General features: G+C 34.1%; 1 protein-coding gene across 1 annotated transcript in view; it reads left to right on the top strand.

Moving 5' to 3' along the window:
- Positions 1-21885, top strand: part of GRID2 (glutamate ionotropic receptor delta type subunit 2) — a 1429995-nt gene that overhangs the window by 1136823 nt on the left and 271287 nt on the right. The window contains exon 11 of the mRNA XM_034672012.1: positions 20680-20992. Coding sequence (XP_034527903.1) covers positions 20680-20992 — 313 coding nt within the window. The remainder of the gene's footprint in view (positions 1-20679; positions 20993-21885) is intronic.

The raw sequence follows: 21885 nt of genomic DNA, 5'->3' as shown, positions 1-21885 counted from the left end.
CCCTTTCTTGATGACTGTCTCTCTCTCTCTCAAATAAATAAATAAACTCTTTAAGGAAGAAGCCCACATCCCTAAGATCTCTATAAAACAAGGGCGCACGGCCTGGGTCCCAGTCAACACTTGGGCTCTGGACAACCCTGCAATCTCTCTTCATCAGAATGACGAGAAGGAGAAGTCCCCCCCAGCAAAGAAAAGATAATGAGTCTGTGGCCTCTGCCACAGAATTGGCCTCGGCCACAGAATTAATACATATGGATGTATCCCAATTATCAGAAATGGAATTCAGAGCAACAATGGTCAAGATGATGAGTAAACTTGAAAAAAGCATCAGAGAAAGCGTTGCTGAGAATATAGAATCCCTAAGGGCAGAAATGAGAGCGAATCTGACAGAAATTAAAAATTCTATGAGCCAAATGCAGTCAAAACTAGAGGCTCTGACGGCCAGGGTCACCGAGGCAGAGGAACGCGTTAGCGAATTGGAGGATGGGTTAGTAGAAGAAAAAACGAAAATAGAAGCTGGTCTTAAAAAAATCCACGCCCACGAATGTAGATTACGGGAGATTACTGACTCTATGAAACGATCCAATGTCAGAATCATCGGCATCCCTGAAGGGGTGGAGAAAAACAGAGGTCTAGAAGAGATATTTGAACAAATTGTAGCTGAAAACTTCCCTAATCTAGCAAGGGAAACAAGCATTCGTGTCCAAGAGGCAGAGAGGACCCCATCCAAGCTCAACCAGGACAAACCTACGCCACGGCATGTCATAGTGCAATTCGCAAATATTAGATCCAAGGATACAGTATTGAAAGCGGCCAGGGCAAAGAAATTTCTCACGTACCAAGGCAAAGGTATCAGGATTACGTCAGACCTGTCTACAGAGACCTGGAATGAGAGAAAGGCTTGGGGGGGCATTTTTAAAGCTCTTTCAGAGAAAAACATGCAGCCAAGGATCCTTTATCCAGCAAAGCTGTCATTCAGAATTGATGGAGAAATAAAGACGTTCCAAAATCGCCAATCATTAACCAATTTCGTAACCACGAAACCAGCCCTACAGGAGATATTAAGGGGGGCTCTATAAAGGTAAAAAGGCCCCAAGAGTGATACAGAGCAGCAAGTCACAACCGATACAAAGACTTTAAAGAGAAATGGCATCATTAAAATCATATCTGTCAATAATCTCTATCAATCTAAATGGCTTAAACTCTCCCATAAAACGCCACAGGGTTGCAGATTGGATAAAAAGACATGACCCATCCATTTGCTGTCTACAAGAGACTCATTTTGAACCCAAAGATGCATTCAGACTTAGAGTAAGGGGATGGAGTACCATCTTCCACGCAAATGGACCTCAAAAGAAAGCTGGAGTAGCAATTCTCATATCAGATAGACTGGATTTTAAACTAGAGGCCATAGAGAGAGATACAGAAGGGCACTATATTATTCTTAAAGGAAGTATTCAACAAGTGGATATGACAATTATTAATATATATGCCCCCAACAGGGGAGCAGCAAGATACACAAGCCAACTCTTAACCAAAATAAAGAGACATATAGATAAGAACACAGTAATAGTAGGGGACCTCAACACCCCACTATCAGAAATAGACAGAACACCCTGGCAAAAACTAAGCAAAGAATCAAAGGCTTTGAATGCCATACTCGACGAGTTGGACCTCATAGATATATATAGAACACTACACCCCAGAACCAAAGAATACTCATTCTATTCAAATGCCCATGGAACATTCTCAAGAATAGATCATGCTCTGGGACACAAAACAGGTCTCAGCCAATACCAAAAGATTGAAATTATCCCCTGCATATTCTCAGACCACAACGCTCTGAAATTGGAACTCAACCACAAGGAAAAACCTGGAAGAAACTCAAACACTTGGAGGCTAAGAACCATCCTGCTCAAGAATGACTCGATAAACCAGGAAATCAAAAAACAAATTAAACAATTTATGGAGACCAACGAGAATGAATACACAACGGTCCAAAACCTATGGGATACTGCAAAGGCAGTCCTAAGGGGGAAATACATAGCCATCCAAGCCTCACTCAAAAGAATAGAAAAATCTAAAATGCAGTTTCTATATTCTCACCTCAAGAAACTGGAACAGCAACAGAGGGACAGGCCTAACCCACTGACAAGGAAGGAGTTGACCAAGATTAGAGCAGAAATCAATGAATTAGAAACCAGAAGCACAGTAGAGCAGATCAACAGGACTAGAAGCTGGTTCTTTGAGAGAATCCATAAAATTGATAGACCACTGGCAAAACTTGTCCAAAAACAAAGAGAAAGGACTGAGATTATTAAAATTATGACTGAAAAGGGAGAGGTCACGACCAGCACCATTGAAATTGCAAGGATTATTAGAAACTTTTATCAACAGCTATATGCCAAAAAACTAAACAATCTGGAAGAGATGGAGGCCTTCCTGGAAACCTATAAACTACCAAGACTGAAACAGGAAGAAATAGATTTCTTAAATAGGCCAATTAACTATGAAGAAATTGAGTCAGTGATAAACAACCTTCCAAATAATAAAACTCCAGGCCCAGACGGTTTTCCTGGGGAATTCTACCAAACATTCAAAGAAGAAATAATACCTATTCTCCTAAAGCTATTTCAAAAAATAGAAACAGAAGGAAAGCTACCAAACTCATTCTATGAGGCTAATATTACCTTGATCCCCAAACCAGGCAAAGACCCCCTCAAAAAGGAGAATTACAGACCGATTTCTCTAATGAATATGGATGCCAAAATCCTCAACAAGATCCTTGCTAATAGAATCCAACAGTACATTAAAAGGATTATCCATCATGACCAAGTGGGATTCATACCTGGGATGCAAGCATGGTTCAACACTCGCAAATCAATCAATGTGATACATCATATCAACAAGAAAAGACTCAAGAACCATATGATCCTCTCAATTGATGCAGAAAAAGCATTTGACAAAATACAGCATCCTTTCCTGATTAAAACCCTTCAGAGTGTAGGAATAGAGGGTACATTTCTCAATCTCATAAAAGCCATCTATGAAAAGCCTACTGCAAGCATTATTCTCAATGGGGAAAAGCTGGAAGCCTTTCCCTTAAGATCAGGAACACGACAAGGATGCCCACTCTCGCCACTATTATTCAACATAGTACTAGAAGTCCTTGCAACAGCAATCAGAAGACAAAAAGGGATCAAAGGTATCCAAATCGGCAAAGAAGAAGTCAAACTGTCTCTCTTTGCAGATGACATGATACTCTATATGGAAAACCCAAAGGAATCCACTCCCAAACTATTAGAAGTTATAGAACAATTCAGTAAGGTGGCAGGATACAAAATCAATGCCCAGAAATCAGTTGCATTTCTATACACGAATAACGAGACTGAAGAAAGAGAAATTAGGGAATCCATCCCATTTACAATAACACCAAAAACCATACGTTACCTTGGAATTAACTTAACCAGAGACGTAAAGGACCTATATCCTAGAAACTATAGATCACTTTTGAAAGATATTGAGGAAGACATAAAAAGATGGAAAAATATTCCATGCTCATGGATTGGAAGAATTAACATAGTTAAAATGTCCATACTACCCAGAGCAATCTACACTTTCAATGCTATCCCGATCAAAATACCGAGGACATTTTTCAAAGAACTGGAACAAATAGTCCTTAAATTTGTATGGAACCAGAAAAGGCCCCGAATCTCCAAGGAACTGTTGAAAAGGAAAAACAAAGCTGGGGGCATCACAATGCCGGATTTCGAGCTGTACTACAAAGCTGTGATCACAAAGACAGCATGGTACTGGCACAAAAACAGACACATCGACCAATGGAACAGAATAGAGAACCCAGAAATGGACCCTCGGCTCTTTGGGCAACTAATCTTTGATAAAGCAGGAAAAAACATCCGGTGGAAAAAAGACAGTCTCTTCAATAAATGGTGCTGGGAAAATTGGACAGCTACATGCAAAAGAATGAAACTTGACCACTCTCTCACACCATACACAAAAATAAACTCCAAATGGATGAAAGACCTCAATGTGAGACAGGAATCCATCAAAATTCTAGAGGAGAACATAGGCAACAACTTCTATGACATCGGCCAGAGCAACCTTTTTCACGACACATCGCCAAAGGCAAGAGAAATAAAAGATAAAATGAACTTATGGGACTTTATCAGGATAAAGAGCTTCTGCACAGCCAAGGAAACAGTCAAAAAAACTAAGAGACAGCCCACGGAATGGGAGAATATATTTGCAAAGGACACCACAGATAAAGGACTGGTATCCAAGATCTACAAAGAACTTCTCAAACTCAATACACGAGAAACAAATAAACAAATCATAAAATGGGCAGAAGATATGAACAGACACTTTTCCAATGAAGACATACAAATGGCTAACAGACACATGAAAAAATGTTCAAAATCATTAGCCATCAGGGAAATTCAAATCAAAACCACACTGAGATACCACCTTACGCCAGTTAGAATGGCAAAGATAGACAAGGCAAGAAACAACAATTGTTGGAGAGGATGTGGAGAAAGGGGATCCCTCCTACATTGTTGGTGGGAATGCAAGTTGGTACAGCCACTCTGGAAAACAGTGTGGAGGTCCCTTAAAAAGTTAAAAATTGAACTACCCTATGACCCAGCCATTGCACTACTGGGTGTTTACCCCAAAGATACAGACGTAGTAAAGAGAAGGGCCATATGCACCCCAATGTTCATAGCTGCATTGTCCACAATAGCCAAATCATGGAAGGAGCCGAGATGCCCTTCAACAGATGACTGGATTAAGAAGCTGTGGTCCATATATACAATGGAATATTACTCAGCTATCAGAAAGAACGAATTCTCAACATTTGCTGCAACATGGACGGCACTGGAGGAGATAATGCTAAGTGAAATAAGTCAAGCAGAGAAAGACAATTATCATATGATTTCTCTCATCTATGGAACATAAGAACTAGGATGATCGGTAGGGGAAGAAAGGGATAAAGAAAAGGGGGGTAATCAGAAGGGGGAATGAAACATGAGAGACTATGGACTATGAGAAACAAACTGAAGACTTCAGAGGGGAGGGGGTGGGGGAATGGGATAGACTGGTGATGGGTAGTAAGGAGGGCACGTATTTGCATGGTGCACTGGGTGTTATACGCAACTAATGAAGCATCGAACTTTGCTTCGGAATCCAGGGATGTACTGTATGGTGACTAACATAATATAATAATAAAATAAAAAATTTTAAAAAAAAGAATAAGCAAGAAAAAGGAAGCATTCTAAAAATCTTTCTAGGGTAAATGACTGACTTAATCAGAATTTCATCACAAACAATAAATACGTATTGTGTACCTACCATATTCTATGTGCTGAAAATTTAAAGATGACAAAAACAGTTTTTGCTTAAAATTCTTTGCAGCCTTTAGAAAGACTGACAAGCTGTGTGTGTGTGTGTGTGTATGTGTGTATTACTCAAACATTATATTTATTATATTAGTTTTGGGAAACAATATATACATTTATATGTAAAAAAAAGAAAAGAGTCTTCAAAGGACTTGAATCAGTCTTGAAACAATGGTTACCTATGGGAAATGTTAATTGCCCTAAGTATCTATTGTATTCTTTCTTAATAATACAACTCCTGAATTATAGCCATAGACTGGCCACAGTATACATTTCCTGGCTATTCTCCTGAGGTAGTGTGATCATGTGACTGAGTTCTAACCAATGAAAATTAAATAGAATTATAATATGAAACTTCTGGAAAATGTTAAAGGGAAAATTCTTGTTATTTCTGATCCATTTCATTACTCCCTCTTACTAAAATGTCAATAGAATGGTCGGAGCTCAAACCATCTTAAATCATGATTTGAAAGCTATGTACTGAGAAGAGTGTAGCAACAAAAGAAAATGAGTCTAATTCCTAACGCTGGAAGCTTTATCAGCCTGGGTCTGATAACTATGGAACTTCTCTATTAGTGTTTCCCTCAGTGATATTGTGGGCATTTTTTCTACTTATAAGAAGAGAATAGGCAGGTTTTACATTTTGACCCTTTCAAAACTAGAATACATTTGTAATATTGCTTTTACAATTTCATGTTCAAATTTACTTTTCTTCTTAGTTTTGCTTTCTTATTTTTTGTTGATGGCAAACTTATCAGCCAATGCTGTTGTATATACGTTTTTCTGTTATGTTTTGTTTTTACATTAGGCCATCTTCCATGTTGAGCTAAATGGACTCATATGGTTCAACTTATCTGACAAATTTACACATTTCACTGGAACTCTAAGCTAAAAAATTCCTTTTCCCACATTTTTAATAGCTAAAAGTTGGAAAATGTTTAGCTTTCTAAGTCGATGACAACAGTACTCACTACGTTCTCATGTTTGAGACTTGCCAAGACATTCCACATTCCTCTTCCTATGTGTCTACTGAGTTTGAAAGACAGTTTTACAAACTATGCTATTATAAAACTTTTGGGAATTTTTGAGACTTCTACTCACTTTTTCAAGCAAGCATAGGCATATACCCTCCCTTTTTAAAGTTTCAGATGATATGACCAAATAAATATAACAACAGAGGAAAATTTAATACGTTATTCTAAATTAAGAAAGCGTGCCTCCCATAAACCAGAAGTTGTCAGATTTCAGGAAAGTGCAGTCCTAAGAAATTTTGGTTTCCCAGGTACCTGAAAAAATTCTATTAATTGCCCTAATTTGGAAGAGTACACACTTCAGATAAGAGCAAGCCACGAGCTCAACAGAAAGCATAATATCTGATGGTCCACTTGCTGTTGAAGCTCAATAGCACTACTGTTATCCTCTGCATGGCTTCTTGGTCTCCAGCAGGTAATTTAGTGCACGTTTACTTGGAGGTCCAGGGTTCCAAGCACACCAAGATAAAGGACACTCTCCATTGTGCAAACCTTTCAAGGCTGTACTTGTATCACAATGCTTCTCTCCCACTGAGTGAAGCATCACTGGCTAATCCCAGATTGAAAGGATAGGGAAGTAGACTTGACCACCTCACAGGAAGAGCTGTATAGTCACATTGCATGGGGGCGTGTGTATGGAAATGGGAAGAATTTTGTAGTTGATTTTTATAATCTACTATGCTGATCGGTTAGGCTGATAACATCAAGAAAAAGTGAAGGATTATAAACTGAAATACTTAACAGAGAATAGGTAAAGATAAATGAGTAAAATTGGGTATAAGTACTTATGCATAAACTGTGCTTGCATGGTGAGAGCGAAAGTAAATTAGAGATTTCCTGCACTTTCTAAAGGGGCATCTGCCCCTCCGATCCATGAAAATGTATTGCTACATATTCTAATTTTCACAAGAAAACAGGAAATGTAAGTTTGGATCCTTATATGGAATCTGTTAAATTTTTTAAGAGATTTTTATTTATTTAAGAGAGAGAGAGAGAGAGCATGAGTGGAGAAGAGTGGCAGAGGCAGAAGCAGACTCCCCACTGAGTAGGGAACCCAATGTGGGGCTCGATCCCAGGACCCTCGGGTCATGACCTGAGCCAAAGGCAGATGCTTAACTGCCGGAGCCACCCAGGCACCCAAATCTGCTAATTTTGAATTGTAGCTAAATTATTTTAAAATTTTTTAAATCTATAAAATTTATTTAATACAATACAAATAGTATAATTAATAAAGTTTACTTAGATAAATTTGTTTCCTACAGATAGTGAAGGCTCATAGGCAAATTGTAAAATATGATAATACATTAGGTACTCCCTAAAATTTCAAATTTCTACAGAAAATAAATAATACCTGAAAAGCTACCTCTTCAAAATACAATGAAATTAAATGAATAAAGGATTTGAAACAACTACAAAGACAAAATTTGAAACCATTTGGAAATTAAAAACAGTGAACAAAGATAAAAAAGAACAAACTCTCCTAAACTGTTTTTAAAGCAAAGCAGAAACAAAAACTAGAAGTATATTCTATTTAGAAAATAAAGACAAAAAACTGCAAGTAAAATGTTCTCAAAACTTTACTTAAATAAATGTTAGTTTTTAAACTCTATGTAATTATTATATTAAAATAAGGAACCATGCATCCAACTCAATAAATAAAATAATAAAATCTAATGAAAGCTATAAAGTTTAAATTAAAATAAAGTAAAAATTCATACTTTAAAATTCATAAATTCATAGAACTGATTAAAGGGAAAATATCAGTTCTTTGAAAAGACCTAAACAAACATGAACTTCTGGAAGTCTGGTTTAATAGAATGGGATGTATGAATAGATAATATTAAAAAAGAGCTAGTGTATACACCACAAGAAGGGAAAACGTTCACAAGTTTAAATAGATAATAAATATACCTTTACAATAATTTGAAAAATCTTAAGAAATGAATCACTGTCACAGAAAACATCCCGTCATTAAAATTCACTCAAGAAAAACAGTTCTATTTCAAATATGCCAAAAATGTATATTGTTTATAAATAAATTACTAAAGGTTATTATCTATTTTCTTCATTCTTTTCAGGAAAGAACAGAACAAATGAGTAAAACATTTCATAAAAGTTATTCAATTACTTGTATAAAGCTATAATATCCCCCAACAAAATCTAACAATGATACCACACACAAAAAGAAAACAATATCTGGGGCATCTGGGTGGCTCAGTTGGTTAAGCGCCGACTCTTGGTTTCAGCACAGGTCATGATCTCATGGGTTCTGAGATCGAACCTTGCATTGAGCTCTACACTCAGTGGGGAGTCAGCTTGAGGATTCCCTCCCTCTACCTCTCACCCCTGAGTGCATGCTATCTCTCTTATTCTCTAACCCTCAAATAAATAATCAAATCTTTTTTTTAGTCCAGTATCACTTATGAATATGGATATATCTCCAAATCCTAAAATATATCCTATCAAATTTGACCCATCAGCATATTAAAATATAATCAAGTGTTACAAAATAGGATTTATTTCAGAAATAGAATAATTATTTAACATGAGTAAACTATATTACTCTAAAGTTTTAGATTATTGAAAAAAAGGGTAAAATACATATAATTATTATAAAAAATGACTAAAAGTAAGTGTCATTTGAGATCAAGTTGGGAAGGGGTAATAGTGGCCACATGCATTTGAGTCTTCCCATGCCTCATCCTCCAAATTATAAAATCACCTAGAGATACAAATAAAATCACATCTGATGACAGAAAATCTCACACAGAGGTAACTACATTCTTCAAATTGTAAGTAGAGATATATATATATCAAATCCCGGCAGAGATAACACCGGAGTCCCAGCTGAGGTTGCAAGTCTATGGATGAGATGAGAGGAGAAGAAACACATAATTGAGCTCAGAAGAAGGAAGAAAGCAGAGAACATGCATGAAACATAGCTAAAATAACCCACAGAAAGAGAAAGTTTAATACAAAGTGTTAATGCATGGAACACAAACCTGAAACATAACAAACCACAACACTGCCTATGGGGAAGTAACTAAAAGGTTAAATGTGTCAGGGTAATACCCTTAGGGAAGCATTACTTCTGGAGGAGAAGGGGAAATAGAGAAGATGCCCCTTGGAGATGTTTAATGAAGGTAAAATGCAAACAGTAAATGAGGAAAATTAAGAATCCTGGAGAAACTAAACAGAAACAACACATACCAACTCCCCCCAAAAACATCCTCCATTAAAGAAACTACAAGTTAACACACTGACAGTAGGGAGTTCTATTGAACTAGGAACCTTGTCTACAAATTATCCAGAAGTTGAATAATAATTGGAGAAATTCCATTGAAAACTACTCTCAAAAGAAGAGAAAGTATGACTCATATATTTTGGTTTATCAAAGTTCTTCTCACATAAACAACTACAAAGAAAAACAAAATTGTGACATTACACTCCAAATGAAATTAAATGTCTCAAACAATCATTTGAAGTTTGTTTTTAAAGAAAAATAAACAGAATCAGAAATTCAAAACTAACCATTGAGATGGCCAAAATGACAAAGAAATGCAACAACCTCAGAGTGTATGTTAAAAAAAAATATAAAAGATAAAAATCATAAGACATAAATTATAATTTGCTCAAAGGAGAATACATTAAATGACATTGAAGTAAAACACATAAAAGAAGAGAATGAAAATGAAATAAAGAACTAAAAGTTCAGAGTGACAGGATCTAGTAAAAAAAAAATAGGCAAAGAGGATATACATATATATTTGAAGTTCCTGAAGAAGAAAAACAACAAAATGAAACAATATTTAGAGGTATAGTCTAAGGAAACTTTCCAGGAAAAAAAAAAAGAAAGAAAGAAAATTTAAATATACTAGGGTTCCTAGAAAAGCTGATCCAGGGCAGTAGAGTCTGATATATATCTTAGTAACATTATTAGACTTAAAAGACAAAGAAAAAAATTCTCAAGGCAAAAAGACCAAATTACTTTAAATGGCAAGAAATTAAACTACTATCAGATTTTTCAAGAGCAAAACACAAAGCAGGCCAACACCAGAGAAGTACTTCCAAGAACTTCAAAAAGAAAGGGTAGGCCAAGGATTTTATGTCCATCCAAACTTCCCTTCATGGCTATGGGAAAAACCACAAAAACAACAAGTTTTAAATTTATAAGCACTAAGAGAAGAGTAGACACTTGAGCGTCTCCTGATGAAACTACTGGACTCCAAGCTTCATTCAAGCAAGAAAATAACAGAAGAATAATAGGAATCATTTGATGTCATTTAATTGTAGAATTGATACTAAGACAAAGTTAGAAACATGGGTTATGGATGCCTGGGTGGCTCAGTCAGTTAAACATCCACCTTTGGCTCAGGTCATGATCCCAAGGTCCTGGTATCAAGCCCCACATCAGGCTCCTTGCTCAATGGGGAGTCTGCTTCTCCCTCTGCCTGCTGCTCCCCTGCTTGTTCTCACTCTCTCTGACAAATAAATAAAATCTGAAAGAAGAAAGAAAGAAAGAAAGAAAGAAAGAAAGAAAGAAAGAGAAAGAAAGAAAGAAAGAAAGAAAGAAAGAAAGAAAGAAAAAGAAAGAAAGAAAGAAAAGAAAGAAAGAAAGAAAGAAGGAAGGAAGGAAGGAAGAAAGAAAGAAAGAAAGAAAGAAGAAAGAAAGAAAGAAAGAAGAAAGAAAGAAAGAAGAAAGAAAGGAAAGAAAGAAAGAAAGAAAGAAAGAAAGAAAGAAAGAAAGAAAGAAAGAAAGGTTAAACAATAATATGAAATCATCATAGGTTCTCAAAATGAAAGGATGAAATTAAATAATGGGAAGAAAAGGGGGAAAGTAAGGGAGAAGTAGAATATCATTAACTATAAGTGAAAGTCACAGGTTTCATTTAAAACTGAAAAATCAAAGAGTCAAAGGTTAAAGGGGGAAAAGTGAGAGTAAAGACACTATAAAAGGTACAAATATGGAGTTAACCATTATAACAAAAGTACAAACATTTCTAAAACAAAAGAAGAGAAGTGGCAAAGACACCACGCATAGAAAAATAGTAAATACAACAGTAAATACAGTAAATACAACAAAATTCACACAATAATAAAAAGCATGTATATAAATAATAATAACAATAAACAATACATTTGTATATATATCAAACACAATATTCTGATAATATATCATCTTCCCACGAACATATAAACATTGGCAAAAAATCAGTCCTAGAAAAAAAATACCACAAAAAAGAACAAAGAAAGAAAATACCATTAAGTTCCACCCAGGGGATACATTACAAACAAATTTCTCTGATCAAAATACAACAAAAAAAGAAAAAAAGAAAAGGCTTTCCACCTGAAATAAAGGCTTCTATTAAATGACTCTTGGAAGAAAGGAGAAATACAAACATGAATTACAGAACTTTCTTAAAGTAGTGGTAATAAAAACATTACATATTCAAGTCTATAAAGAATTTTTAAGTAGTGATTCATTATCTTAAAAATCCACATCAATAAAAATGAAAGAACTTGATAATGGTACTGTGATTCTGTATTTTTAAATAACATTGAAATATTAAGAGACAAAGGGACATGATGTATGCAACCAATTCTCCAATGGTTCAAAAAATAAATAGTATATATATTTCTTTATTTATATATATATATATATATATACATATATTTCTATATATGTTAATTGTGTATGTGTGTATGTAAGTGTATGAATTAGGCATATGCTGAAGGAGTAATATATTAACTGAGAAATTATGGATTCTTCTACAGCAATAGTGAGGTAGCGGGCTAATTATTTTGGGAAGAAAAAGTACTTATGTTCACATAACATTGGATCTGGAGACAGCCTGAGTGGGTCAGAATCCTGGATCTTAGTGGTATGAACTTGGTTAAATTACTTACTCTGTCTGTGTCTCAATTTTATCTATAGAATGGGGATAATAACAGTATTTACCTCACAGGGTATTTGTGAAGATTGATTGAATTAATCATTGTAAAATATTTAGAGTATAGTGGGCACAATGTAAATATTAAATAGTAGTGGTACTAGTAAGTAAACTCTCCTTAGTACTTATCTTAATCGGATTATTAGCTGCCTTATCATGTGCTAAGCTATAATCAAATTAATACCATTCTTTTGATGAGCTCACAAATACTCTGTATATAAGTGTAAAAGTAAAGGTATGAAAATGTTATAGAAGTTACAAGAGTGTTTATCCTTTTGGATTTAAATATCTTCTTTATAACTTTTTGTTCTTCTAACATCTTCTAGAATTGTGAAGTAGGATCTTAATTCCAGAATGAAAGTCAGTTTAACAAGAATTTCATTGGCCTATCTGGAGATTGATTCATTTCCAGTGGAATATTTGAAAACTAATGGATTTTTGTTATGTGATTGTATTTGAAACTGAGATACTCATCTATAACAATGACACATTAAAATATATCTGTGTTTCTTGTCAAAGAAATACATAAAATCTTGACATTGACAAAATAAATAATTTGTGATTAATTTGATAATTTGGTTATTTTTCTTTTCTCTAGTACTTATGCTTTGGTTTCTTCTATGAATAGTAATAACTTATATACTGTATTTACCTGGAAAGGTCTGTTGAAACTTTAAAGTCTCTAGACTTAAAGTCTTTAGAATGAAAACATTTCTATTCCTATATTAGCAAATGTATAATAATTATATAATAAGGTCTCAATAAATAATTTTAGCTCTAAAATTTCAGAGTTAGAAGGGATCTTATATTACCAATTACAATCCATTTATTGTACAGATGAGTGATCTTAAAATGATGAAATTTGGCCACTTGCCCAAAGTCAGGTCATATATTATTTATTAAAGATGAAAGGCTTAATTACATTCTTCTTCCTTTCCATCACCCTTCTTTTCTTCCTCTTTTAGCATTTCTTCAATGTCTACTTTCTCCCAAGCAAACCTAGAACTTGTACACTAAAACATTATTTGAAGACCAAAGAATATAAAGTAACATTTAAGGAAACTGTCAAGAAATTTTAAAAATCTGTGAATGGTCCATTCTTCTGAAGAGTGAGAGAAGAAAATGTATGGTTTAAGAATAGGCAGAGATAGACCTAATACTTGTTAAATGTGTGCCAAAACTCTTCAATAACTTTTTTCCTTCCACTTTATGCAAAAAATTTTTGAAGTGGGAAAGACAAGGGGGAAAAACAAGAGAATTGAAGCTCATGGTAGGTACTTTTAATGAATTCAAATTTCCAGGTCCAAATGAATGACATCATAGGGGAATGAATGCGTTTTCTGAAGTGACATATGAGATACTATGGATAATATGTACAAAACACGAAACACATATGAGATACTATGATAATAAGTACAAAACACGAAAAAGGGGATATTGCCATATTCAAAATTAGAAAAAAATTCATTCTGCCTGAACAGTGACTTTGATTTTATTCTCTGATAAAATTGTGGATGGATTATTAATCTGATGTGTTATAGGTGATAAGACAAATAAGCAGTTAATTTTCTTTTTTGATAGCATGAGCTGGTTACATATGTATTTTGAGTTCAATAATGCCTTTTACAAAGTACTTAAGAACTATATAGAGTAGCCTGGTTGGATGACATGATAATAATAATTTAAAAAACCGTATCTGGAGTGTTAACTAATGAACTGCCATCAAAATGGGAAGAACGTTAAAGGCAAGTTACAATGCTTCTCATCAATATTTTACTAGTAATGTGGGTGAAGAATTAAAGGCCTGCATCTCGAGCTTCCAAATGAATCAAGGCTAGCAGAAAAAGATGTGATGATTGATAGGTAACAATTCAAAATACTTCAGATAGATGCGAAAGACCAAAGAACCAAAGATTGAAACTGATGAGAGATACATATAAAATCTAACATTTTGCTTCAAAATCAATTGCGTAGGACTTATGAGAACTTCTAGATTGATAGTGTTTCATTTAAAAATATGTTTTGGGGTGAGGGGTTCAAAAAATATGTTTTAAATGTATTTAACCTTAAGTTTAGTATAAGGCAATGTTGTAATTGCACCTTGTAAAGACGATTCAAGCTTCAATTTCATTTTCAAAAACTATATTATTCATATCAGTTGAGGAAACATTGATGAATTAGACTCTGTTTGCATGAAGATGACCAGTATTTTGAGGGGTATGGAAATCATATCTTGAGAAGAATAATAGTATAAGCAAATTATTTTTAGAGCTAAAATAATATTTCCAATTGGGGAATAAACTAGTATTCTTCAAGTATTTGAAAGATTAGGTAGATCTATTCAGATTTACAATGTGATGTATAGATGATGACACAAAGGCACCTATACTCAAAGCTTTTAATTAATTAGAATATTTTAAATTTAAATTATTCATCTTGAAAAGATGCAATTGGACTTGTAATAACATTACATAAAATAATGTATGTGGAACATGTAACATGACACTAAATATATAGTAAGTATTAAATAAATGTGTGACTATTAGTATTATTAATATAGTGTCCTTAGCCTTATATTCAAGCATAAATTAAATGATTATTTGTGAGATATGATCATTCATTTCAGATTAAATTTAGAAGAGATTAAATTTAGAACTTAGATAAATCTAAGTTTATGCTTCTAAGTAAGATTCAGTTATTGTATGGCTTATTAGCCATGCCCCCTTATAATATACATCCATCTCCTTTTCATGATTTGAAAGAGTGCAAGTCTTTTATCTCCTTTCAAGGAAAATGTTATGACTGTATAATTAGAATAGTTTCAAAAAAATTATTTATATTCCAGTTTTAGTTCTAGTTCTTCAAAATTCAAATAATCACTTCTTCATTAAACATTTGACATACGTTATATTTTGTAATATATTGACCTACTGTAGTAGATTCTTGATTACCTTAGCTAATGGCAAATAGCATAAATATAAACATATTAATAAACCAAGAACCTTATTTTAATTATGGAAGTAATTATTCATTAAGATATAAATCTTTTATCAGTGCTTTAAGACTTAGTAAATTTTTATATTACCATTTTCTTTTTATTCTGTAAAAATCTCTCTCTGTCAGGAATGCTGAAGAATAGAAGAGATTTATAAGAATTGAATAATGAGCATCCAGTGAATGTTCCATCTTTACTTATTCATATTTGAAGCAAATTTTTATTGATCATGAATCTGTGACAGACAAATGTGGTAGATACCAGGAATATGTCAAATTAAAAAAAAAAAAGTCTAATTTTTTACCTTCATGGAGCTTGTAGTCTCATAGAAAAATCAGACATTATTCAAAGAATCACACAAATATTTGTAAAATTACAACTGTGACAATTACTAGAGAAGTGAGGGATATAGGCTTCTGATAGTACAAATAACAAGAATTATTATTCTAATCAAAGGGGGTCATGGATAGCTACCCTGAGGAAGTGATAATTGAGCTGATTTATGAAAATGAACAAGAATTTACTTGAAGAACTTTCAGGAAGTCCAATCCATTCAGTGTGAAAAGCATGTACAAAGACCATACATCAGGAAGAAGTGCTAGAAAGGAAAATGGTCCAGCATGTTTATATTGAGGTAGGTTGAGGATAGTCTATCTGAAGATGTATAGGATATGTTAAAGAGTAATCTTTTCTCCTAAGAGCAAAGCAAATCCATTGAAACCCTTTAAACTGTGACAGGGGACAGGATTAGATTTGCCCTCCAGAGAAAGACTACTCTGACTGCAATAGGGATATTAAGAGAAGAAAAATGGTAGATTTCAGGTAGACTCATTATGAGCCCATAAAAGCAATGGTGAGAGCTGGAAATACTAGAGAAGTGAATGTATATTAGGATTCCCAGGTGATAGAATCAACAGTGATGGATAGGATAGGAGTCATAGATTGGAAAAGATAATGAGACCACCAAGATTTTAAGACTTATGTGAAAAGATACTCATTGAAGCAGGAGACATTGGTGGAGGACTGGTTAGAGTCAAACACATGAATATGATCCTAGCCATGTTAAATCTGAGGTATTTTTGAGACATCTGATAGAAATTAGTTACATAAATCAGTCTAGATTCCAGAGCTCGGATCTATATCTAGAAATATAAATTTGTAAACCTGATGTATGAATGGGGACAATGGAAGTAATGCATATAAATGGGATTGCCTAGGCAGAAGATCTCAAATGAGAAAAGTCTGTAAGGCCCGACTCCAGAGGATTGCCAATATGAGCTTGAAAAAAAAACTGAAAAAGAAGCTTATATCATGTCATGAAATCCAAGGAAAAGAGTGTTTATGATGGAGAGAGCAGTCATCACTGTCAAATGTCAAGAAACCTAAACAGAGGAGCACTAAATTGTGTTCACTTGACTCAGTAATGCAAAAATTAAGGAGTGCTGTGTCCATTGAGTAATAGTGTACTTAACAATATGTGTACAAAAGAATCTTTCCAAACTTACTGGGAGGTTTGGAAATAGAGACAAATCTTTAGAGAAAATTGACTATGAAAAAGGGGGAGAGAAAGGGTAATAACAGATTCAGAAGTCATGGAGAAGAGGACAGGCTTTTCTGTTTTGTTTTTATTTTAATGCAAAGGAGTTACAGAATCTTTTTATAGGAAATTTACAGTTGACAAGATGATGTTTAACACATAAAAGACAGGAGTTTGAAAATTGAAAGAGGGGATTTGTTGATCAGTTTACTGATGGAAGGTTGGTTTTAGGAAGGAAGACACCTTGTCCATTGTAAATAGAGGTTAAATAGAATAGGTTGGGTGTGGGGTATAGGTGGAGAGATAGAAAAAAGCCTGAATTTTAATCTGATGTCTTCTATGTTCCCTATAAAATAGCAGTGAAGCCCACCCACAAGAGTTGGGGCAGGGGGTACTGAGAAGATTAAAGGTTCCATGAGATTTGAAAAGTAGAAACTAGACAAGTGAATTGACATGTATGCATACATTGACATAAATAAACAAGAAGGAAGGAAGGAAGGAAGGAAACAAAGAAGGAGGAGGAGAAAGAGAGAGAGGAATAAAGAGAAGAGAGAAAAAAAGAAAAGAAAAAAAGAAAAAAGAGAAAGAGGAAGAGGAAGAAAGAAAAAGAGAAAGAAAAGAAGAAAGGAAGAAAGGCAGTGAAGGAGGGAGGGCGGGTAGGAATGATTTTTTTCTGATCATTTTTGTTATATTGAAAATGTTAAAAAAGTTTTGGGGTTCTGTCTCTTAATCAGTGGTTCTTGGCTTTTTTTTTTTTTTCTTCTTCTGCTCCAGTAAAACTTCTCTCATAAAAGTAAGGACTATCACATACTCATATCAAGCACAATGATCTGCTATATTATTGATTCTGAACAAAAGGGTGAGGTACTTCCTTAGGAAGATATAAATCTCAGAGATAGGAAAAATGTGTGCATATGTGTTTGTGTTTTGTCTGTACGTAAATGTATTTATGCAGTTTGAAAAGTCCATTAAATGATTCTTATATGCCCTCCACAGGGAGACTGGGAATTTCTCCTTGAAAACAGAATAGCCAAGTGTTAAAAGTGGACCAGAATTTAGGAAGTTCTCCATAGAAAAATGACAAGTAATTATTATATTTAATAAATATTTTAGGACATGCAGTATAATCAATTTCATTTTCCAAAAAGAAAGGGCACATTATTGCCTAGATATCTTTTTTACATTATAGAAATTTGTTTTATGATACTTACAAGTATCTTTTAGTAGAATCAGTGTATAACTATTCCAATTCATAATAATGTAAGTGTTAGACATCTAATTATTTATCAGCAAAGTAGTGATGAACATTTACAAATATTCAGTCAATTTGTCAGTAAATTCTTCCTTAGGTGAAATTTTCTGATTTTAATTGAGTCATTAAATGCTTTGGGTCACTATTGCATCAATTACTAAGTTACTGATCCATAGTATTGTAACGTTCTGAAAAAGTAAAGGTAACTTCTGAAAGCCTAACTGAATCTTGGAGAGATATTTATGCACCATTAGGATTAAGATAAATGAGTCAACTCACAATAATCACACTAAACTTAGGTATATTCATTTCACAAATGGATAAACTGAAGCTCAGAAAAGATAGAACTAGAGAGGTGAGGATCCAGGTTAGATTTTCAATCTGAAAAGGCCTAATTCCTAATAGCTAGCTAAAGGAAATAAATACATGAGCTTGAAAGCAATAATAATTATTTCTCTGAAAGTTCATTTTCATGTAGTGTTATTAAGTTTAATACCTCTCTGCTAATAATTATAAACTCACTGTGTTTATACTAATATGGCCTTATTGCAATATAAATAGCTTAAAAACCCACAAAATTTCAGACACTTTTAAGGGAAAAATTATCCTGAAACTAGTTATCTTGAGCACATACTATATGGGCTATTTGAAAAACGAAGGATTTTTTGCAATAGGGTAAGTGGTTAAAGCACAGGTTTGGAGCAAGAAAAACCGAGCTTTGGGGCGCCTGGGTGGTGCAGTGGTTAAGCGTCTGCCTTTGGCTCAGGGCGTGGTCCCGGCGTTATGGGATCGAGCCCCACATCAGGCTCCTCTTAGGAGCCTGCTTCTTCCTCTCCCACTCCCCCTGCTTGTGTTCCCTCTCTCGCTGGCTGTCTCTATCTCTGTCAAATAAATAAATAAAATCTTTTAAAAAAAAAAAAGAAAAAGAAAAACCGAGCTTTAATATTGGCTTCTGTGCTTATTAACTATGAGAACTAAATGAGTTACTTAAGTCTTGTAGTTTCTCCATCTATGAAATGGAGGGAAAAACACATAATTCATGATGTTTTGTAAGGATTAAATAAGAAAATTTATTTAACTACTTAGTACTAAGCCTAGCAGTAAATATATATGGGATGATACATATGTATAAAAGTATATATATATATATATATATACACAAACACACATGAAGTTTAAATTTAGAATAGTTTTGAGGCCATTATTACTTCAGAGACTAGATTTATTTGAACTGGCTTAGCATTCCATACCTAGTTAGTTTTTCTGTTTTTGTTTTTGCTTGTTTGTTTCTTTGTTTTGGTCTCCAAAAGCAATAAAACCAGTTTCTATACTCCTTCATAAAACAATGCAAAAGAAAGAAAAATTATAACAAAAATGTTCAACAAACAATTTACTATTGCTTGTATTTGTCTGGAAGGAGCTTCCCACAGCTTTAATCATAGCCATGGATCATTGTTTCAAACAAAATACATCTTTTAGATATTTAAATGTGTGTTCTCTTATCATGGAATTGAAATGTAATTCATTTGTTCCGTGATCTCACTGCAATTCTTCTGTGTGCTTCAAATAAGTAAAATAGCATGTACTGTAATTTTGAGTGCTATCACTGAGAATCTAAAGAGATACACATTGAAAAAAAGAGTTGTTACTCCAAGAAAAATTAGATCTCCTTAATCTTTAAATTTTCTCTAAAACATTTCTGAGGTAGAGACTTTAGGCAAATGACATAGTAACATAGTGCTATATGAAAGTTCTAACAAACTTCAATATATTTGGAGCTTAATAATATAAATTCTGGAGGTGTGTAGGTGGCTCAGTTGGTTAAGCATCTGCATTTGGCTCAGGTCATGATCCCAGGGTTCCGGGATCAAGCCCTCCATCGGGCTCCTTGCTCAGGAGGGAGCCTGCTTCACCCTCTCCCTCTGCCTGCTGCTCCCCCTGCTTTTGCTCTCTCTCTCTCTCTGTCAAATAAATAAAATCTTTAAATATATATAAATTCTGATGCAGAGAAATCTAAACCAAGAGTAAAATGCTATGTTGAAGGTTTGGTTTTTTTTTACATTTACCTGCCTAATAATTTACATGTTAAGAACATAATTAAGTATCTTGGGAACATTTTTCTCAGAAAGAATTTTTTAGAATAAGTTTTGCCTTTGCTACTGTGTTAATGATGGCTTTGATAAAATGACTCAAGGAAAAAAGACAATTTCCTTCAGGTGTTATCTGTGTCTGAAATATTCTGCACTGATTTCACATGCACTGATAATATGAACAAGGTAATTTATCTGACTCTGGTAGGGCAAGATTTGCAGTGAGCAATGCAAAATTCACACAGAGTTTGCTTCTAAGAAATCTGTGCTGTGTTTTTCAGTTTTTATAAAAAGACTAAAGATGTTGCCTGAGGCATCTGTTTTCTTTTCCTTAAGGCAAGCTGAAGCACCACAAATCAAATTGTTTTTCACATTGTTAATTTACTATTTTTCTCTTTCAATTTCTCAGAGAGCCGACATAGGGATTTCTGCATTAACCATCACACCAGATCGTGAGAATGTGGTGGACTTTACAACACGCTATATGGACTACTCAGTGGGAGTGCTACTTCGAAGGGCTGAAAAGACAGTGGATATGTTTGCTTGTCTCGCACCATTTGATCTCTCTCTATGGGCTTGCATTGCTGGCACTGTTCTTCTGGTGGGTCTTCTGGTCTACCTCCTGAATTGGCTTAATCCCCCACGATTACAAATGGGATCAATGACTTCTACTACTCTCTACAACTCCATGTGGTTTGTGTATGGATCCTTTGTACAGCAAGGTAAGGAGAAAAAATACATTTTAGTCTGAAAAAGGAATATGTTTCAAATGTCATGAATCAGTTAAGAATGTTCTCTATCTGACATCAATAAGTGTTCTAAAGGGTCTTCACAGCAATGCTCAGAAAAGAACATTTCCTACTCTTTCCTAGAGGATCTCAAACACAGCAGGTTTCCCACAAAAATGGTTCATTACCTTTTGATGTAGGTTCAATTTCATCAACAAAGCCAAAAATGAATGTCAGAGGTAAGGTTCACAAGAAACTCAAGATCAGATTTCCCCTCCTCCCCCCTAATTTTTTTTTTTTTTTTTTTTTTTTTTTTTGCCTTTCTCTGACATTCTGAGAAATAACTTACTAGGATGAAACAACTTACTACCAGAGCAGACACTGTTTAATTATTTACATATGTAAGACATGTTGGGACTGGTTCTTTGTTCAGAGACATTATTTAATATATTAAAAATATTCAATGACAGTGAGAAAACTTTGATTAATTTAAGATTCTGATAAGAAATTTTGGCTTATCTTTCATCTTAATATTTAATTAATCTTTACCAATGATTTAACTCAAAATTTCATGATATTCTAAAGAATGTCTTTGTTTTGTTACTCGGTATTTAATCTGACCTACTCTTTAAAGTTGTCTAGTTAATTCTATGACTCTCACCATTTTAGAGTAGAGTAATACTTATTGAACTCCTTATTTGAGACTACTGCCTAATGGCAGAATGAAATAATAAAATACTTAGGGGATCGAGTTTCTTACAAATCTCTCACATGTATTGAAGAGGAGAAATATGTGTCACAATGGAGATACATGACATTTTTGCCTTAATACTTACAAATTTCAATAGCATCTTATTTTTTATTCACACTTGCTATTTGATCTTCCA

Source organism: Ailuropoda melanoleuca, chromosome 11 (genome assembly GCF_002007445.2).
Source record: "Ailuropoda melanoleuca isolate Jingjing chromosome 11, ASM200744v2, whole genome shotgun sequence".
Taxonomy (NCBI): domain Eukaryota; kingdom Metazoa; phylum Chordata; class Mammalia; order Carnivora; family Ursidae; genus Ailuropoda; species Ailuropoda melanoleuca.
The sequence above is the reverse complement of the archived record's forward strand: the minus strand, read 5'-3'. Positions and strand labels throughout refer to the sequence as shown.